The following is a 22,103-nucleotide window of genomic DNA, read 5'->3' as shown; positions in this document are numbered from 1 at the left end:
GGATGTAAAGACTGTGGGCTTGTTTACGCAACTCAGTCATGAACATAGGTAGGATAATAGAGATTTGAACCTCACAGCCCTCAGTTATGTGCATTGCCAATTGAGTCCCCCAAGGTTTAAAATAAGGGCACAAATGATCAAAATTAAATTGTAAAAAAAAGCATATCAATAATCATAATGTATACAGATCCTATACAGTGAATAACTTACTTGCTGTCACACTTCTATGCTGATAGATGGAAAGAACAGCTATAGAGCCCAGAGAACGGTGAAAGCATTCAACATTTATTGAACAGATATGATCCAGATAGTGCAGAAAATGGTACAAACTGAATATTGCAGACACTGAACAATGGATCTCTGGGTGAGGCTGAAAGCAACAAAGAATACAGCTGGTGCAGGTGAACAGGCTGAGATGAAAGAAACCAGGATGTCAGCTAGCAGCTACAGTAAACCCAGGGAACATCAATGACCAGCAAAGGGTAACAGGGAGGCAGGCATAAATAAGGAGAGAACAGGTGCAGATAATTAGCAGATGCAGCAGGTTAACCCCTTGCTAGTAAGAGAAAAGGTAAGGCACAATAGCAGCACCTCTGGTAGTTCAGAGGTACTGCAGGGTACATTCAAATATCAAGTCCAGAGTAGTCCAATAGATAGAAGCTGCCAAGACAACACAGCATGCTGGAGCAATGCAGCAGTAGAAGTGAAGGCAGATCCTGACACGTGCTGACTATTATTGGCTCCCATTTGGAAGATCCCAGAGGGGATTTCGAAGGGTGAGGTGCGGGGGGAATATAGTGAAGATGTAATTGCATCATAATGACCCCAACATGCCAAGGTTCATGACAAATCATGTCATCTAGGCCCCCCCACTTCACTAGGAAGTGGGCAGAAAGTTAAATATCTATCTGGAATATTGCACAGGATTCAGTCGACAAGTACATGATGTCTGGAATGTTAAATATACATATTATTTCTTAAATAACCCTTTTCTGATATGGGATTCAAAGTGCTTTACAGTATCTGATCAAGATGGCGCTCTTCTTGTCATAAAAACTACCTTGTTGAAAGGCTAACATCCCCCAAAGCTAAACATGACCATCAGTAAATTTACCCACAGTTAAAAAGAAGTAAAGTTTTTTGCCTGTCTCATAGTTGCCAACATTTTAAAATATCTTCCAGGGACACTTTGCTGCTGAACCGTTACATGTGATACTATGTCGCCTGGATCCTGCAACCTTACAATCCCCAAGTCATATTTACTGAATGTGATAATATTGTATGATTTTGCATTTGAAATAATCAGTTCAATAAAAGCTAATGGCAAATACCTAGAGAAGAAGAACAGATGGCAAGAAATGTATTTAACATACATCTAAATAGAAATTATACTGTGCAGTACATCAGTACTGAAAAGAAATGGTAATTTTCAGGGATAAAGCTTTAAAACCTGGGTCTCTCTGACAAATGTGGAAAAAAAACAGATTTATAAAGAAAACAAGTGACCACGAGTGGTCAGATTAAAGCAGTGAATCTTATTTTCAGTTCCTGACTCCTTTAGATTGTTACATTATAGAATAACAGAAAAAAAAGTATCAGTAAAAAGATGTAAATCAGCTATTTCCTTTCAAAATTGTTAGTAAAAGAGATTTTCATGGCAATTTCTGACAACTACAGAAGGTGACCCAGTCCTCACTCTTCCTGTTTGCTGCAGAATTTAATATATACCAGAGATGACAGCATTTTGTAGAATGTCATAGACCAGTGTTGGCTAACCTGTGACACTCCAGGTGCTGTGAAACTACAAGTCCCAGCATACCCTTCCAGCAATAGGTTGCTATATATATATATATATATATATATATATATATATATATATATATTGGCAAAGCATGCTGGGACTTGTAGTTTCACAAACACCTGGAGTGTCACAGGTTATCCAACACTGTCATAAACTCTGTTATTCTAATCAATCACACCTCCTGAAAGCTTTGCAGACTTGTTAACAATGGAACAAGTCGTGTGACCGCAGTTCTGTCACCTGACACAGTCATCTTACCCGGTATATTTTGACACCAGGTATGTAGCATCCTCTGCATACTGACTGAGTGCCTGGAGCTCCTACAGATATCAATAAGAAGCGACTGCCCTAACGACCAATAAAATTGTCAGATAGGCGGGAAGAAGGTCCCGCAGCCAATCGGCTAACTGGAGGGGTGGAGTTTAAAATAAAAATTATCGCAACCAATACGGCCTTCGGCGCTGAGGTCTTTCTGGACCAATTGCAGCGTAGCATATTACGTGATAGCCAATCAGAACGTTGGTCGCAGAAGGCTAAAGATGGCGGGAGATCTGGAGCTGAAGAAGGCTGTTGTGTTGTACGAGCGGCTACAGGTGAACACTGCGGGCACTGGGAAAGCTTAGGATGACATGTAATAGCGGTTGTATGAGCTTACTTTTCTCATAAGGGAAAGGTATTTGTTTATTATACAACTTAGTACTACTACTACGTGTTCTGCTCTTGGTTAGTAAGGTGTGTTGGGACATGTAGTCCTACTCAAGCTAGGGATCCAGCATAAGGTCACATGTACGGTGTCCCGTTTACTTAATAATTGTCAGTGGTAATGTTACTGATTTGGGGAATTAGTTCTGTTTGTGCTCTGGAAAATCACCAATAATATAATATCCAATACCAAATATACAGTAAATGGCAATAATAAACTAGAAATGTGTTTTCATAGTTTAGTGTAAATCTCGCCCAATAATAGCTCCACAGAAAAGCACAGTCGCTGGATATAAGCAGCATTCCATACTTATCAAAATGTGGGAATCGGACATTGGGACAGGGGTTGTTGTCACTCCCGGGAGTGTGCCTAGTGCTTTTGAAGCGCTTGGCTGTCCTGTTCACTTCTCCCCTTTCAAATACCTCTATTGCCATACACATGGCCATGCCTATCAGTGGTGAGTGACAAATAGCTTCAATGTTTCCCACCTGTTGGACAAAGCTGTCCAGATCAGGATGGCAGGACAGCCCTCATATCGGGACTGTCCACGCCCAAATTGGTACATTGGGAGGTATGGTATTGTAGACTCCATCCGTTGTGCCCAAAATGACAATCGTGGGATTCAAAAACAAATTCTGGGCCCCCGCTTTGGTACCTGAACCACAGGTCTGTCTGTTCCAGAAGTGAGCAATCTTCTTTAGTGTTTGAATTCCATTACTGTAAGATGCCTAAGTGTCAGTGCAAGTTTGTCCTGGAGCCCTCTTTTGGATTCCCAATAGAATGTACAGTCGGGACCCAAAATTAAATTATGGAACCTCTCTATGCACCTCTGAAGTATACATAGGTTGCTATATCTCCCACTGTATTATGCCAGCAACTAATAATTGTACCTAGCCCCTTTTCTTTTACTAAAGTAAAATTATATTTGAAGTTTATTATTATTGGTTTCCCAGAATGTTTGCTTTTTAGGGGGGCCTGCAAAGTTGACAACCCAGCATGTATTTGTAAAGTTGTCTATAAAAACTATCTTGAATCTTTTTTCCATAGTTTTTGTCCTACCTTTTTTTTTTTAACTAAAATATGTATATAATTTTATAAGTAATAAACGCCTGTAGACTGTTATTTATTATTATCATTTATTTATAAGATGCCACAAAGGGTCCACAGCGCCGTGCAATGGGGGTGTAGAACAAACAACTATTTAAAACAAAGAACATTTAGCAACAAGTTACGTAGTAGGGCAGGACAACTACAAAATATAAGATGAGGAAACAGTAGTAAGTTGCATAATCTGGGTAGTATAGAGGAGAAATGGGTACAAAACATTGGTCATAGAAGCGATGCAAGCCTGTGCCCCAGATCTTGGGTGTGACAATCCGGGCTAGAGACGCTATGGGTAGAGGCTTAGAGACCAGGCAAGAGGTGCTTGTTATAGGTGCGGAGGTGGCTAGGGTAGTGTGGGCATAAAAACATGAGGAGTGAGGACTCTGCTCTTGAGAGCTTAAAATCTAGAAGGGGGGGGGGGCACAAAGAGGGTGACATTGAGTGTGGGAGTAGGTCTGGGTAGGGAATGGGTTAGGAGGAGGACTTGTAGGTTTTGATAAAAAGATACATTTTTAGGGAGTCTGATTGGGTGTGGCAGTAAATTCCAAAGATGGGGGGAAGACTTGGAGGTGGGAGTGAGAAGATGTAATCGATGAGAAAGTGAGGTGGCGGTCATTGGCAGAGCAGAGGGTGGGAAGGAGAATGGCTGAAAATGAGGGTGGAGATGTAGGGAGAAGAGGAGTGACTGAAGACTTTATAGGTGAGAATGAGAAGTTAGAACTGGATTCTGTAGGGGACAGGGAGCCAGTGTACCATCTGTAGAGAGTTGAGGCTGACACAGCGTGATGATAGAGGAAAGTTGAGCAGCAGCCCTGAGGATGGATTGAAATGGTTGGTGAGAAAGAGGCCGGGGAGGAGGAGGTTACAATAGAGGCGAGAGTGGATGAGAGTTTTTGTTGCGTTTAAGTTGAGAAAGGGTCTGATCTTAGAGATGTTACAGAGGTGGAAGTGACAGGGTTAGGAGAGGGACTGAGTGTGTGGAGTGAAGAAAGAAGGTGAGCATTGTGGAAGACATCCAGACGGTGGACTTGAGGAACAGAGAAGAATGTTGTCAACTGATAGGAAGGGGAAGTGAGGGGACCATCGTAGAGGTAAAGACAATGGGCTAGATTTACTAAACTGCAGGTTTTTAAAAGTGGAGATGTTGCCTATAGCAACCAATCAGATTCTAGCTTTCATTTATTTAGTGCATTCTACAAAATGACATCTAGAACCTGATTGGTTGCTATAGGCAAAATCTCCACTTTTTCAAACCCGCAGTTTAGTAAATATACCCCAATGAGTTTCCATGTTAAGTTTGAAAAAACACAGGGACACCCAAAAGGAGATAGCAGATAGACATCTGGAGACGAGAAGAGGGAAGGGAAGAAAATATCTGTATATATTTTTCGGAAAACCTGTATATTATAATGAATAATGTACCATTTGATTATTATTGATATTCAAATATTCAATGTTGCCTTGGACTCCTGTGACCTGCATAAAACATTTGTCCTACAGCCTTATGCTTTTGTAAGCTAATGGAATCTCTGGGGGACTTCTAATATCATTATACTGTAGGCAATAGCAGTATTTGCTTCTTACTTTTTTTCAAATGAGTTTTGTGCCATTAGTCTGCTGTTAGAATATAACTTTTTATCCTTTCTACTCTTACAGAAGATGTGTTGCCCATCTCTAGAGGGAGTTTATGTGACTGAGCCAAAAAGTATTCATGAGCTGTTATGCACCCCCTCTGTCCGTCGCCTTGACATATTGGAGTGGATATGTACACGGTAAACGTCACCATTCTACAGGCATAGTGCACTGGTTCTCTTATCGTCACCATTCTACAGGCATAGTGCACTGGTTCTCTTATCTTACAGGGGGCTGAACATCTGTAGGCATTGCATTGTCTCCATAACTTCTTGCCCAGCCAACATATTTACTTTGATCTATGTTGCTTTTATACCTAAGCCTAAAACTGATTCTGAAAGATAGGAAAGCTTCAGGTGAATAAGTGTTGATTGTTGATGTGACATTAGTATCAGACATTTATGCAGTTTAGTTTATTAATACAGCCTTCCCTTATAGACAATAGAAATAGTGGTCTTTATCAAGAATCAGCGTTTGACTGTTTAGATTTAAGGGGATATAAAATTGGTACATGCAACTTGTAATTTATATGTAATTTTCCTGCTCCTTTTTCTATGTATTTGTAAAACCTTTGAAACTTTCTATTCAGAATTGTCTGTTTGGCTTTTAAGATTCCTTTACTAGGCCCCTAGGTCATGTATATGGATGGGAGTATTGGTATTCTAACTTCCTCATTCATTTTAATGATTACCAGGGATCCCTCTTCTCACCACTTTTCTTCTTGACGATGTAAGCGTTCGTTAAAGCAGTTTGCTTGTGCCCCTTTAATTATGGCCTGCAATTCAGTGATGGAGAACATAGATGCATTTTCTTCTCATAAAGATATTCTGCCACTTAGTTCCTTTAAGAGAGGAATTTGGGTGCATATAAGTTGATTGGTATAACCAGGTACTGCACTGTAATAATATATATTTCAATTTTAATTTGATTTCTGAAGACTGACTGAATTTTCTACCTACTTAGAGAGATCTTCAAACTGTCCCCTTCTGAATTGGAATGTTTCGCCACTGGTAGTTCCGTTCAATTTCATTATTTTATAAGCAACTCATAAAAGTAAATCACACCCTTGTGCCGATGCTACATAGTTTGGGAATCCTTCTTTCCTGATTCCTGGGAGATGATCTTTAGGGGTGCTCACCGCGTTGCTAACAACATAAAACAAAAAGGAACCAACCCTAAAATTATACATCAACAGTACCTTGTCCCTACCAGAGTAATCAGTTTTGCCAACTATCCTCTCCTGGATATTTCCAAATAATGGTAACTAAGGATCCTTTTTACATATCTGGTGGACCTGCCTGACAGTTAGACTGTATCAAAGTGACAAAAATATGTACATTGTATTGTATATCCTATTGTATTTGTTTCTTTTATAGAGTTTACCCACCTCTTCAAGACCAGTTCTCTTCTTTGAAGGAATCTCAAACAGAAATTAAAGTGAAAGGTAACTTTTTTTTGCTATGTCCAAACTGCCATCTATATTATGGATTTTAATGTCACTGATTATTCTTTTTAGTCGTGCTTTGCCAAAGGCAATAATGAATTACAGTTCTGTGGTTTACTGATTCATCACTGTGATGCACAGTATTATCAAAAAAACAGGATTTTTACTTACCGTAAAATCTTTCTCTGAACACAAGTTGGGGGACACCGCTCACCTTGGGGTATAGAGGGCGCTGTGGGAGTAAAAGCACTAAAAGCTTGTCTAGTCTGCTCCCCTTCCCTCTATGCCCCTCCAGCTGAAAGTACTCTGTTTATTTAACTTACCAAGCCGCAAGAGAGGGCAAAACACAACAAACAGAACTGTCGGAACAACAAAAGGGTGGGAGTGCAGTGTCCCCCAACTTGTGTTCAGAGAAAAGATTTTTGTACTTACCGTAAAATCTGTTTTCTCTTTCACACCAGTTGGGGGACACTGCTCACCTTGGGGACGTTTCAAAGCTACCTCTGTGGGTGGGAATGTTCAGATTGAGCGGCACATAAAACTTTACGGCCAGAACTGGCATCTTTGGAAGACATGAAATTGATAGAACAGAGTGAACGTGTAGACAGACGACCAGGTAGCTGCCTTTCACAACTGCTCTGCCCCGTGTAGCGCTGTCCAGTAGGTGCTAACCAACCTTGTGGATCGAGCAGTAAGACTGTCGGGAACTGGAGAACACTAAAAAAAATAATATATATATATATATATATATATATATATATCTCTATCTGTCGTATAGCAGAAGTGATCGATTTGGAGATTTTGTTTCGTGGCTGGCCAGCCACACTTCCGATCATTGTACAACACTAGAAGAGCGGGCCTTGGCTGAGAAGATCGTACCTGATAGGAAGATGCCAAGGCGGATCCATAGACATGGTGAGAAGATCTGTGTACCCTGTTCTTCTCGGCCAGTCGGGCGCTAGTAGAATCACTGTAACCTTTTCGCACCTAGGTATGTGTAGATAAGCATCCTTGATGTCCAAGGAAACCAGGAAATCTCCTTTTTCCATAGAATTCAGCACAGACCGGATGGATTCCAATCGAAAACTGTGGGGTTGGGAGTCTTCATGTTTAGAATGGCCCTGAATGACAAGCCCGGTTTTTGTACCAGGAAGAGATGAGTAGTATCCTTGACCTCTCTGTCTTAGAGGGACCGGAACTAACACCTGAGTCCCAAAGTGATTTTACTGCTCCCTGAAGAGCCTCTCTTCTGACTGTTTTCCTTGGAAGAGGTATAGGCATGAAGCGCCTTGGAGGCGCCCCCACGAGGTCCAGAGCATACCCCCTGGACACTACCCCTTTCACCCAGACGTCTGTGGTGGAACAAACCCATTGCTCCCCAAAGAGCAGCATGCGTGCTCCCACCACCGCAGTGTCCAGTGGGGGAAACAAGGAGTCATGCTGTTTGTTTGTCGGTTCTCTTTGTCACAGGACATCGTCTTGTTGATGCCTGCCTTTCCCCACTGTAGTAATCAAATTTGTGGGGGGGAAATTAAGAACTAGACTAAAACGTGCACTACTCTGTAGACACTATTAAAAAGAACAGTACTTCCACCTGGAGGGGCATAGAGTAGAGGGGAGCAGGCTAGGCAAGCTTTTAGTGCCTTTACTCCCACAGCGCTCTCTATACCCCAATGTGAGCAGTGTCCTCCAGCTGGTGTAAAAGATAGGTGTTTTTTTTAATTAAACTGTATAATTCTGTATAACAAAGTTATTAATTAGAAAATGTTTATTTGTTTTTATCCTTTTTAAAAAATATTCAGACTGTTTTTGTTATTTACTTCAATATTTTCATTTTGGCTCAAAATAAAGCGATTTGCCAATGGCGTAATCTGATAATGTAAAACATTTGGCCAAAAACATTGGCAGCTGTAACTGTAAAATAAATTACAAATGTGTTATCTTTGGTGCATCACACAGTGATGGGTAGTTTCCTTGTGTTATTCACTGAGAACAACATTTGCAGTGATGTGGGAAAATGGGTCACATATCTGACCAGGCTATTGTCTACGGGCTGTGACCCACACATACATTGGGTCTTGCTGTGACCCCATGGGCTAGCCAGGAATGGCATGTGCAGTCTTTATGGGAGACTTACACATTGACATTTTGCTGGAGGTGAAATTTGTTGGAATCAATCCAGAACATTTTTTGATCCAGCGATGTAGTACTCATTCGGCAGTCTAAGCACTGAGAGAAGCAGTAGTAGGAGACTACATGAAGAATAGCAGAGGACCTAAGATTACAGCTACAGAAAAGCTTTCAGACATGAGTTGGGGAACTGTGTGGTTTAGGACATCTAACTGCATGTCTGCTACGTTTAATGCAGGTATGGAAATATCACTGCACCTGGAGTTACTGTCTATACAAATATTTGGGCTTTAAAGAGACATTAACAAGTGAAGGGTTATAGTGAAAATATATTTATAAAATAATGTCATCCACTCGTCAAACCGGTCACTGAGTACGAAACTTGTATGAACAATGATAAGGACTTTGGAAAATCTTGCATGTCTGGCTTTTTGTAGTTAAAAATTACCCTGTTTACCCACCATAGGATAATAATGTTCCATTCCTTTAGCAGCCATCAGTGTTGTCACTTGTAAGGTGTAAAGCACCCTTTTTTAGTTGAGCAAAACATTACTCAGACTGTAGAGCATCGTAAGCCTTCTGCCATAGCAAGTTCCCCCCTACGATTGCAACAGCTGAGATACTGAATAAAGGCCAATAAGTTTGGTAGCATTACCAGTCGCACCATGAGTCTCACACACATTGCTGCTACTTCAAAGGACAATAAAGTAAATATTTGTGTCCTTCTGCAATCATGCACAGTGACAGGTGTACACATTCAATGCAATCTGCATACAAACTAAATATTTGTTTTCTTTTTGTCTGGCAAAATAGTATGAAACTGCTGAGTCATAATGAACTAAACTTAGACGTAACATTATAATAGTTCTATTAACACGGTTCAACTTAATACTAGAAACTGGTATATTATAACTGCCAGCAATGGACTGCACAACCGTACTGTAGGGGTAGTGTATTTTTATAGGGCGGGTGAATTTCTTGCTGTAATAAGCTGGAGTTTTATGTCCTAGAACAGAAGCAAACAACATATCATAAACCTGTAAACTAGAGGTTCCATGGGTTGGAAGAAGCCAAAAACTGATGTCCCCATGTTTAGGGTTACTGGCCAGGATCTTCTGTCCTAGGCATAGAAGTTTGGAAGGTTCTCTAGCCACACATCCAAAACTTCTGTTTGGGGAAATGATTTGCCTGCATGGTTGTGGCCTTTGGTGTGAAGGTTCCACACACTTGTCTCCTAGGGGTAATTGTTTTAAGCAGGGGGTTTGGAAAGTGGAGATGTTGCTATAGCAACCAATCAGATTCTATCTATCAATTATTTAGTACATTCTACAAAATGATAGCTAGAATCTGATTGGTTTCTATAGGCAGCATCTATACTTTTCAAACCCGCCAGAAACTCACAGCTTGATACACCCCCTAGGGGCATTCTAGGAGGAGTTAAGCTGGGAGAGGATAAAGTGGAATAGTCCATTTGGCTAGTATGTATATTCATGTACATTTCTCTTTTTTTATATATTTGGCAGAAATGGCAAAACTTGGCTTTGAGCTGATGCTGTGTCATTCTGAGGATGTGGACCTCATAAAGGTAGATGTATAAGTGTTTTCAACCACAAAAACTTTCAGGGACCCATTTTGCCATCAATTAAAAAAAAATATATATATTTTTTTTTTTATCTTAAAAACCTTTCAAACTAGTACTGACCAAGCAGTCTTATTGTACAGCAGCCAGAAGATCTGCATAACAAAAAGGAGATATAATATATATTAACAAAGGAGATATGTATGTGTGTAGCCTAATGGTTCAATTCTACCTTCATGGTGTTGGGGTATATGGGTATGTATCAGTTTGAAAAGTGCTTGATATTCACTTGGATGCATAACCCAGTTTGCAAGTGTTAGCCATTGCATTTTTAGATGTCAACAACTCCTTGATTTCTAGACTTTTACCCACAATTATATATAGAATTGTTTTTCTATATTGAGCATTATATGTAGTCTGCATGAATAGCCTTAGAAGTAGTGACCCCTGTAAGCACTTACTGTGTACTATATGCATCAGAGGTCAGTGTGTTTACAGACCTCATTTCAAGATGAAATAAGTGACCATTCCTGATAGAAATGTTGGGGATCACTTGAAGTGTGTTGATTTCCGATGTCCCTCCCTTCTTTGCAAGTTATTCGTTAAGTAAAAATCTGCAAACTTACCTAGTGTTTAATGTAAACTAGATATATTTGGGTGTTAATTACCTTGAAAATAGATTCATAACTGATTGTATTCATCCAAAAATATCTAGCTAATCAGATTGCCCTTATAGTATTAACATTATTCACAACGTAAACACTAGTGGCCTAGCGTCTGTTTTCATAAGATGTTCTGTATATATCTTATACTCATGTAATATCTTGAAGTAAACATGAAGTCTATTGCATCTTCATTCTGCTTTATAGTTTTTCTATACTAAAATTAAGTTTTATTTCCCCAGGGACATGTCAGCCCTACAAGACAGCTCTCATTCATGGGACATTTATTGGATATTATACCGAGCTTTGCAAATTTATTTGGCAATCCGGAGATTGAATCCTCCTCTCAGGGGTAAGTAAACTGAATTGAAATGTTTGACTCCTGGTGTTTCAATGAACACATTGACAATAATTCTATTTATGTACAGCAATATCCTAGACTAGCGTCCTTGCATGTTAGAAATTGACGTAGTGTGCCAATAATGCAAAGCTGTAACTGACTTTATTGAAGGAAATACAAAGAATAATGTAAACGCCTGTAAAACAATCCAGCCAGGATTGGTTTATCATCCATATGCTAAAGCTAAGTGGCTGGGAGAGGAGACCAGATAGCTGCCTCTATTGCCTAAGAACTCCACACAGTCTTCCACCCATTACTTACCATGCTGTCCTGAAGCCCTCCAATCTGTTCACTAGTCATCATGCCACCACTACCTGCAAGCAGAGCAGTCACTGTTAATGTAAGCCTACTGTCTAGTGTAAGTGGAATGTGCACCGATGTGGAGGGCTTCAGAAGCTGCGTGTTAAGTTATAAGTGTGATTTGTCATCACATGGTAAGTATTTGGGACGGGAGGGTGTCTGAGGGGTTGGTGTAATGCAGAGGAGCTTGGCAGGGCAGTAGCTTGGGGTGGGGGTGTAAATGATGAATTGAATATAAGAACTAGAAAGAGAATTAGTCTGCAGCGGAGCCTTATCAGAGTTGATAGTCTTGGGGACCCGATGGGAGATGTAATTTCGGGGAGCAGGTAAGAGAGTGAGGCTTAGCTGTGAACATGAATGCAGTGTATGTGTGGTTGGAAATGTGTTTATAGGGGTGTGATACATATGTTCGACAGTTACATGATTGACATTTATATGGTCGACACCATAATTCAGATACGGTTGGAAAGTTGACAATGATGACACAGTATTATTAGGTCGACAATTCAAATGTAGACCATATTATTAGGTTGACAGAAATAACCCTAACTGTATCCCTAACCATAGAATACCGTTGACCATGTTAATTGTCAACCTAATGTAGTCGACTTTCTGAATGTTGACCAAATGAATGTCTAGCCATCGACCATATGTCGTTTATAGTCCGGGAATGTCTTGTGCTTGGGTGTGTGGTGTTGGGAGTATCCTGTCCACAACCCAACCTCTTGTCAATGACAATATACTCTTCTCCCTGCAATTTGCCACTTGCCTTAATATATAGGGTCATTCTTCCTACTCTTCCTATGTTCAGATCACAAAACAAAAATTGACTTGTGGTCTACAGCAGTGATCGGTGACCTGATTACCTTCAACAGTGACACATCTCAGTAATAAGTTAAAATCACATGATTTATCAAAGAAATAAACCAATCTGTGACAACATATCAGCAGATATTTTAATAGAAGATAAACAAGTGCTATAAGCTATAACAAATAAATATGACCGTTTGATGTGACCCAGGTTTTCTATCGGCTTTTGAAAGTTAGGTGTAAGGCTGAACAGTCGCAATGTAATTTTGCAGAGAGGTTTCCATCTGTCAACATGTTGTGGTGATGGAGAATGTATTTTCACATGTGTAAATAGACCGTTTTACAGCACACTGGTGCATAAAAGATCCTTACCTTGCTTTACTGAAGTAAGCAGGAATCGCAAAGTTCTTTCCCGTGGAGAAAAGATGGATATCATGCGGTGCAGACTGATTTCAGATGTGCGACCTATCCAACCTGCGTTGTGTGGAGGAGAAGGTCGTGTGATGCAGAAGTTTGCTGCTCTGGGCAAAGAATAAGATGAAGATCAGCATAAAAAATAAGATCTGGGGGTGACGGGCCATAAGCAGAGAAGGGATATAAAGTAGGACTGAGCTGAGGGCCCAGGCTTACATGGCCGGAGGTTTAATGGGAGGGGGATAACTACAGCCAACAACTCCAGCATGCATCTAGAGAGTGGCCCTTTTTATTGACTTTAGATTTGCAGCTTGTATCTTTGTTACCATTGGCTTGTGACATTTTCTCTTGCAGCACTGTTACCTATGCTCGTGAGAATGAAGAGCTTCTGAAAGAGCTGTTCTCTAGTGCTCACTTCCAAGCAACCCTCACACCCGAATGCAACCCCTGGCCAGCAGACCTGAAACCTAACTTGCTCACCGAAGAGCTGCAGAAAAAGTAATTTACACGTGTTAAGTTCTCTCTATTTGAAAGTATTGCTGTATTTGCATGAACATGTAATGATCTATTTTATACAAAATAGTCTTCATTAAAAGGGAACTCAACATGTTCTTGTTTTAGGGGACAGCTCTAAGTGATTAAATGATTTGCAGATTAACCTTTCTGCTGCCTGGTTGAAAAAAAATCCATGTATTAAAGTTGTTCATAACATATCTACTTATGAACTGGAGATTTCCCACTTGCATGTAATGAACTGGAGATTTCTGTTAAACATGTATCAATTCTTGTTAAAAAGCTAGTAAACAGAGCTCTACTATAGAAATACAGTAAGCCCCCCTCACATTCCTAGTATATAACTTGGTAAATATAATGAATGCATGTACTAGGCTAATACTTTGTTTTTTTCCTTTCCTTCTTTTGTTCCCCAAAATTAAAACCTAAATATGACTTCAAATGCTATACAGTGTAGAGGAGCATCAGATCTCCTGATCACAGTTAATGTATAGCCTCTGTGTGCAAACGAGGGCTAATTATGAGGTCCCTTAAAATATTATGTTGCATACAGCTGCTGTAAGTGAATGACACAGGAGCACAATAAAGCTGTGTATAGTTTTTATGATGTTTAGAGAAGTTATTTCAAATGTAGTTTTGTTTACATGAAAATGCAATAGTTTATCAAATAGTTTTTGTTCTTCAAGTTCAGTGCTGTTCTGTTTTAGTTCAGTGTTCCAGCTCGTCAAGGTGTAAGAAGGAATAAGTTCCCGATTTCAGAAAGTGTCATATCAGTTCGGCACAGCCATGGTCATAAACAAATAAGAAGCCAGAATGCAGCCATTTACGCTGTGTTGTCAGTGCTTAAAGAGGGTGCACGACTAGTTTCGGTCTAGTCAACCGGTGCTTAGTCTCTCTTAGTTTATGCATGACCAGATGTACCTGACATGTTTGTGCAAATATAGGTCTTTCTACTTTGTGTGGATTTGGTTTTTAAATTTTATTATAATGTCTCTATGGTTTCTTAGGACACTTCCATCAAACAAGGATAATGTCATTACTGACCATTTAGAAGAATTGCAGAAAATCTCTTTGGATCTTCAAGACCTTAAAGAAGAGGTGCATTATACATTAAATCATCATCATCTATTTATTTATATAGCGCCACTAATTCCGCAGCGCCTTCTGCCTCGCCCTGCTCCCCCCTGTAATCCTTCTGCTCCCCCCTGTAATCCTTCTGCTCCCCCCTGTAATCCTTCTGCTCCCCCCTGTAATCCTTCTGCTTCCCCCTGTAATCCTTCTGCTTCCCCCTGTAATCCTTCTGCCTCGCCCTGCTTCCCCCTGTAATCCTTCTGCCTCGCCCTGCTTCCCCCTGTAATCCTTCTGCCTCGCCCTGTTTCCCCCTGTAATCCTTCTGCCTCGCCCTGCTTCCCCCTGTAATCCTTCTGCCTCGCCCTGCTTCCCCCTGTAATCCTTCTGCCTCGCCCTGCTTCCCCCTGTAATCCTTCTGCCTCGCCCTGCTTCCCCCAGTAATCCTTCTGCCTCGCCCTGCTTCCCCCAGTAATCCTTCTGCCTCGCCCTGCTTCCCCCTGTAATCCTTCTGCCTCGCCCTGCTTCCCCCTGTAATCCTTCTGCCTCGCCCTGTTTCCCCCTGTAATCCTTCTGCCTCGCCCTGCTTCCCCCTGTAATCCTTCTGCCTGGCCCTGCTTCCCCCTGTAATCCTTCTGCCTCGCCCTGCTTCCCCCTGTAATCCTTCTGCCTCGCCCTGCTTCCCCCTGTAATCCTTCTGCCTCGCCCTGCTTCCCCCTGTAATCCTTCTGCCTCGCCCTGCTTCCCCCAGTAATCCTTCTGCCTCGCCCTGCTTCCCCCTGTAATCCTTCTGCCTCGCCCTGCTTCCCCCTGTAATCCTTCTGCCTCGCCCTGTAATCCTTCTGCCTCGCCCTGCTTCCCCCTGTAATCCTTCTGCCTCGCCCTGCTTCAGAACCAACATATCATAAATTGTGTCCCAAAAATGTCTATTTTTAGTTAATCCGTTTGGTCCTTTTCATCTCCTCTATGGAAACATCATTTTATCACAGTGCAAAAATATAGTATCTGTTATTGTTCAAGGGATACAAAAGTTAATTAGAGGAGCTCTTCTAGATGGTCCAATTTATATAATCCGAAGAACATTGCTTTTTTTCAGTGTCCTTTTTATAGATTGATATTTTGGTTTTTAGGTTCAAATGTTTTGCCTATTAGGTTCTGACATGTGACATTGTAATTTCTCTGCAGTGCACTTTCCTTTGTAGCACCGTTCCCGGTGGGGAAACGGTTGCACAGACATTAAGGTTGGCGCTAACCGACTTCCACCAACTTGTTGCGGCTTTCACTCAAGTGTATGAGAATGCATTTCACGAACACTGTGGTCACCCAGCACCTCAAATGAGCCCATCAGGACCTCTCTTCCAATCCGTCCACCAGTTGCTGGGTATCTGCATCAAGGTACATACATGTATAATAATCCTTATTTTGTATTTCATGATGAAAAGTTCTGTAATGTACTTTTTTCTTTCCCAGAAATTGGAAGCTATTGCACAGTTTACACAAACCTCCAATACCATAGTAGAGGTGGTGAGAAAAAGACAGCAGTGTAAAGAGTCCTGGGGAAGTGGCAGCACAGCTACACTGTGTAAGTAACTACCCCCTTCCTTGGTTCATTGTGATTGTACAATGCTCTTATTTTATTTTATTTTTTTTATTTTTTTTGTTGGCAAGATATTTCGAATCTCATTAACCTCACAGAACATTTGCCATCTGCAGAAAAAACTGAAACCCATATTGCTGCTTTGGGAGCAAGATTATGGTGCAGCAAAAGTTGCTTCTGCGCCAGAGACGGTTCTTTTTTTTTTTTTTTTTTTTTTTTTTTAATCCAGTATTTTTATTGAAGTTTTTGAAAACCATACAAAAGAAAGTAAAACAAACATGACATACTTCCGAAATGGTGTAGCAAAACACAATTAGATATACCGAAGTAACAGAATATGTACAGAACAAAAGGCATAATAACCTATTGCTAGTATGATGCAACTGAGTATTAGGTTGTGTCCAGCTCATTAGTGTAATAGGGAGTAGTAGACCAGAATAGACACTATTAAGTGAGCAGGTATCTTTGGTCAACCAACAGAGTCATAGGTGTTTAAGGGAGGGTGAAGAGGAGACAAGAGGGGTGGGGGGGAAGTTCCAGGCCTTGTCACATGGGAGAGAAAGAACACTTAAATAGCGTTAAAGTCTACGGCCTGGGACCTCACCGCCATCTTCACTTTGCCCAACGTGACCAAACTTTAAAATATAATATCCAACAGCCTTATTAACCAGGACAACCCAAGCACCACAGTCTTGCAATTGCGACCTTGGCCAAGGGCAAGCGGTTTAAGAATGTATTTGGTTGCACTCCTTCCTAATAACAAATCAACCCCCGAAGCGAATACACAGGAAGAAAAACGGAATAGTAATACCCATGTTTTGTATACATATCACCGCCTGTGACCAAAAGTCTCCAACCACAGGACAGCTCCAGGGCAGATGCCAAATGGGGAAGCAGAAGCACCTTCACATTTTGGGAAATAAGAGTCCGTTCGAGCACCCATCTGGAGCAGCCTGTGCGGAGAGTAATACACTCTATGTAGGATATACAGCTGAACCTATCTGGTACACAAGGTGGCCTCCCTAGCACAGATGAGCATGGAGCTCCAGTCCTCGTCAGTCAAGGGTCCTAAATCCAATTCCCACCCTTGTCGTAACCGACCAAAATCGTCAGGAGCATAAAGGGATTAGCATAGAGAATAGAGATGATCTTAGCGGACCTCACCTGCCTAAAAAGCGAATAAAGATGTTCTGGGCTGAAAGTGACATGGCAAACTGTGCCAACAAAGCATGACGGTGCTGTAGATAAGTATAAAATAGACAATTTGGTAAACTGATGTCAAGCTGCAACTGAGCAGATGATTTAAGGGTGCCATTAGAATACAGTTGGGCCAGAGAAGTGATTCCCGCAGAACTCCACCCGGGGAGCCTGCGTAATTTAAAAGGTTCAGGGAGAGTATTTTAGCCCAAGCGGAGAATCAGAGTCCAACCCAGAAGGTTCTAGAGTCCCCTTTATCATATGCCAAATGAACAAAGCCTGCCTAAGCAACGGTGGGTCCATTTTCATAGCTTGAGTGCCCAGTAGGGCCTGTATGAGAGGCCTATCAATGCCCGTAGACCCTCCAAGGAAGCCCCTCAGCTTAGCTGTCGGAGAGCCCACAATACACCACTGGAAATGTGCCAGTTGTGTGGCGAAGTAGTAGGCCTGGAAATCACTGAGGTCTAGACCACTGGAGTGGCACAAAGAGGTTAACTTGATCCTTGCTCGCTTATCCCCCCAGACTAGCGGGCATACTGTATATCTGTTAATTTGGGAAAAGATAAAAAGGAGAATGGTGCAATGGATATAAGAATTTTGGTTGAAGGACCATTTTAATGAGATTGACCCTACCCGACACGGACAGGGGCAACTATGCCCAAGTAGAAATCTTGGCCTGGAGATAGCTGGTCACTGGGTCGATATTTAACTGTATATAGTCAGCAGTGGAGTTCGTGACCCATATTCCTAAATATTTAAATTTAAGCGTCCACTGCAATGGAAGGGACACGGTAACATTCTCCGGGAGACCCCTGCCAACTGGAAAAATACTAGATTTGGACCAGTTTACCTGCAGGCCAGATAACCCACTGAACTCCTCTACCAGGTGCAGTAATGTGTTTAGAGACTCAGAGTCTCAAGAACAGGAGTGTATTGTCAGCATAAAGCACGACCTTGCCTTACCTTTCCCCAGCCCTAAGGCCACAAATCCCAGGGTGCGCACTTATCAAACACGCCAGGGGTTCTATTGCAATGGGGATAAGGGACACACCTGCGGGGAGGTGGTGTGATCATTTACACTAACTCTGGCTGTCGGGGCCGATTACAACAGTTGGTTGCAGGAGAAGAATCTGGGACCAATTGCAAACTTATAACTGCCCATAAATATTCCCATTCCACGGAATCAAATGCTTTGGATGCATCCAGGCACGCATGCAACCACCGCCCTGTCCCCCGTGACTACCAGGCATCTGTAGATGGGTAAACAAGCGTCGAAGGTTGATGGCTGTGGACTTCCCAGGCATAAAACCGGTCTGCTCTGGGTGGATCAGTTGGGCAATGGCCGTGTTTAGTCTCATAACAAGGACTTCAGCCAAGCTCTTTACATCGGTTGTCAATAAGGCGATTGGCTTATATGAGTCGGGTAATAGCGGGTCCTTACCCGGCATGGTAATATTTAATATCCCTGCCACTGACATGAATGGCGGCAGAAAGGCCGCTTCATAAAACTCATTGTATTGGTCTAGAAGCTTAGGGATAAAGAAACTACCACATTTTTACAAGGAAAAGACGTTCTTGCAGCCTCAATTTCTTCAGGGATGAGCCTCAACGCAATCCATGCTCAAAGGAGAGCCTAGGGAGACGTACCCTCGATAGATAGTCATGCAGCGCAAACATCTGATTTTATTGTTTTCTCCATTTTACCTAAAATAGGTACAGCCATGTCTTGCTCTTTACTGCAGTAATTCATTCAAACACTTGTGTTTCCACTACATTTGATGATCAGACACAATAATTGTTTTGTACAGGCAGTATTCTAAACCGTTCCATTGTTTCAATAACAATGGAGATAAACAAGGGGGTGGGTTGCGCTATCTTGATATGTGTAAAGCAGCCAAAGATTAGAACCTGCAAATGGACAGGAGGGAATCCCTACCCTCCCAAAAAGGGTTATTACGTGGTATATCAGGTTCTGGGCGCTAGAAGTAAACTTGTGTGGCGAAAAGAAGAGTTATTGTTATTTATTAGACATTATAAAAAGTGATTGCTCCGGCCGGAGCCAATGTTGTTGCAGCAAAGACAATATGATACCAGTACAGAGATCAAAGAGGTACATACATGTATGGATAAATGGTGAAATGAAATCAGTCCATGCACATAAATGTCCGCTCGGTTTGTGAACCAGTGTTGCAGATTCTCCAATTTATCAGTAAACAGATGTCCTTTCAGCCCTGTTAGAGGTGATATTGAGTCAATTGTCCCAAAAAGGTACTCACATTAATGGAGTGCACTGAGCGGACCTGGAGGTCACATCCATGAAGGTTTGAATGAAAAGGAAAAAAGAAAAAAAGAAAAAAGAGGAAAAAAGAAAAATGTCCCAAAAACAATATATATGTGTAAATCCAGGGTAACTTACTTGATGTCGCTCGGTGGAAGGTGAACGCTGAGCGGGGGTCCCTCCTATGGACTTGAAGTGTCTCCTGTCTAGAGTATGTACAGCAGTACAAAGTGCAGACACAAGCCCTGTGTTTGTCCGGAGGTAGCGTATACCCGCTGGATGTGTCCCTCGTAGACAGCTGTTCTGCGGGTTGGGGTTGATGTTACTTGGTAGTCGATGTGCGCTGAGCGGGGGTCCCTCCTGCAGACTGATAGCGTCTCCTGCCTTAAGTTTGTATGATGATGCAGGGCACAAGCACACAGCCTGTGTGTAACGGAGGTGGCGTGTAAACGCTCTATATATCCCTCGCGAGCAGCAATTCGGCAAAGTGAAATAAGCAGTCCAGGGTGCTGGAATGTGAAGATTGAAAAGGTAGGCACTTAACAGTGCTATGTGGTTCCGTGTGAGTGTAAATACCAACGCGTTTCGCTCGTAGCCAGAAAGGCAGTGAGCTTCCTCAGGGAAGCTCACTGCCTTTCTGGCTACGAGCGAAACGCGTTGGTATTTACACTCACACGGAACCACATAGCACTGTTAAGTGCCTACCTTTTCAATCTTCACATTCCAGCACCCTGGACTGCTTATTTCACTTTGCCGAATTGCTGCTCGCGAGGGATATATAGAGCGTTTACACGCCACCTCCGTTACACACAGGCTGTGTGCTTGTGCCCTGCATCATCATACAAACTTAAGGCAGGAGACGCTATCAGTCTGCAGGAGGGACCCCCGCTCAGCGCACATCGACTACCAAGTAACATCAACCCCAACCCGCAGAACAGCTGTCTACGAGGGACACATCCAGCGGGTATACGCTACCTCCGGACAAACACAGGGCTTGTGTCTGCACTTTGTACTGCTGTACATACTCTAGACAGGAGACACTTCAAGTCCATAGGAGGGACCCCCGCTCAGCGTTCACCTTCCACCGAGCGACATCAAGTAAGTTACCCTGGATTTACACATATATATTGTTTTTGGGACATTTTTCTTTTTTCCTCTTTTTTCTTTTTTTCTTTTTTCCTTTTCATTCAAACCTTCATGGATGTGACCTCCAGGTCCGCTCAGTGCACTCCATTAATGTGAGTACCTTTTTGGGACAATTGACTCAATATCACCTCTAACAGGGCTGAAAGGACATCTGTTTACTGATAAATTGGAGAATCTGCAACACTGGTTCACAAACCGAGCGGACATTTATGTGCATGGACTGATTTCATTTCACCATTTATCCATACATGTATGTACCTCTTTGATCTCTGTACTGGTATCATATTGTCTTTGCTGCAACAACATTGGCTCCGGCCGGAGCAATCACTTTTTATAATGTCTAATAAATAACAATAACTCTTCTTTTCGCCACACAAGTTTACTTCTAGCGCCCAGAACCTGATATACCACGTTCCATTGTTTCACTGATTTATCTTTAGTCTTGACTTTTCCAGTATGGGTTGAGAGGAATGGAATAAGAAGCTTGTTCATTCCACAGTGATTCCGATAGTCTGAAATGATTATAGTAGTAAACAGGGTTCAACCTAACCTTCTATTCATTTACCATTTTATTTCATTCCTTAGATGACAAAATCAAGGAACTAAAGCAAAACTATGAGGAGTTACAGAGTTCTTGGCAGGAGTAAGAAAACATTTGACCTTCGTTGTGGCATCCGTCACCAATAGTCAAGGCCTGGGATGATGTTTAGCCACCAGCTGGATTCCACCGTGCAGACAGGTTCTCTTGGATATATTATGAAATTTCACATAAAATGATGTCTCTCACCAGTACTTTATCTAAAATACCATAAACCCTAGCGAGAAATGTCAGTGTGACCCTCATTTTATGTAGGGGGAGATAAGTGAATCTTCGATTAAGAAGACCTTCTATATATTTTGGAGACATGGTGACCCAACCTTCCCCTGCTATTGCATTCTACGTGAAGTGAAGATTTTCTCTCCTGGTAATGTGGAATCAACTAGTCTGCTCCAGTGATACATTGTTACATTTCTAGGATATCTGTAGTATCTAGAAGGTGGTTGGAAGTGGGGACACTGAATATTATCACTCCTAATATGATTGTAAGATAAATTCCGTATTAAACTCTTTATTTATTCATTGTATCTGTTTCAAATCCCCCCCCCCCCCCCTCGATAAAATGTTACCTTGTACACTGCATAAGGGAAACTGCTAATCATCATAAAACGTTTAGTCACAACAGGGGGGAAGGAGATCTTCCCTAATTACGTGTACTGAGCTTGTCCTTTCACCAAAGATTTTTAGTATTGCATAAACTGACAGCAGTATGGGTTGAGAGCCGTGC

The 22,103-nt window shown here is 41.8% G+C and overlaps 1 protein-coding gene across 2 annotated transcripts; it reads left to right on the top strand.

Moving 5' to 3' along the window:
• The first annotated feature begins 2,291 nt into the window (after positions 1–2,291).
• HAUS7 (HAUS augmin like complex subunit 7) lies at positions 2,292–21,896 on the top strand. 2 transcript variants are annotated; one of them, XM_075184948.1, is made up of 10 exons: positions 2,292–2,394; positions 5,265–5,380; positions 6,617–6,684; positions 10,338–10,399; positions 11,298–11,407; positions 13,334–13,477; positions 14,500–14,590; positions 15,746–15,955; positions 16,031–16,142; positions 21,364–21,896. In XM_075184948.1, exons 1-10 carry the CDS (start codon positions 2,341–2,343, stop codon positions 21,423–21,425), a joined length of 1,029 nt encoding a protein of 342 aa, XP_075041049.1. In that variant the 5' UTR covers positions 2,292–2,340; the 3' UTR covers positions 21,426–21,896. The 2 variants fall into 2 exon arrangements, with proteins under 2 accessions (XP_075041049.1, XP_075041050.1); XM_075184949.1 differs by having other exon boundaries at positions 2,388–2,474.
• The last annotated feature ends 207 nt before the right edge of the window (positions 21,897–22,103 follow it).

The sequence above is a fragment of the Mixophyes fleayi genome, chromosome 9, assembly GCF_038048845.1.
Source record: "Mixophyes fleayi isolate aMixFle1 chromosome 9, aMixFle1.hap1, whole genome shotgun sequence".
NCBI lineage: Eukaryota > Metazoa > Chordata > Amphibia > Anura > Limnodynastidae > Mixophyes > Mixophyes fleayi.
Note: the sequence above shows the minus strand (reverse complement) of the source record. Positions and strands in the feature narration are given on the sequence as shown.

Coding starts and splice junctions, on each gene's coding strand:
- HAUS7 (XM_075184948.1), top strand. CDS start 2,341: ATGGCGGGAGATCTGGAGCTGAAGAAGGCTGTTGTGTTGTACGAGCGG. Junction 2,395..5,264: donor TGTTGTACGAGCGGCTACAG/GTGAACACTGCG, acceptor CTACTCTTACAG/AAGATGTGTTGCCCATCTCT. Junction 5,381..6,616: donor TTGGAGTGGATATGTACACG/GTAAACGTCACC, acceptor TTTCTTTTATAG/AGTTTACCCACCTCTTCAAG.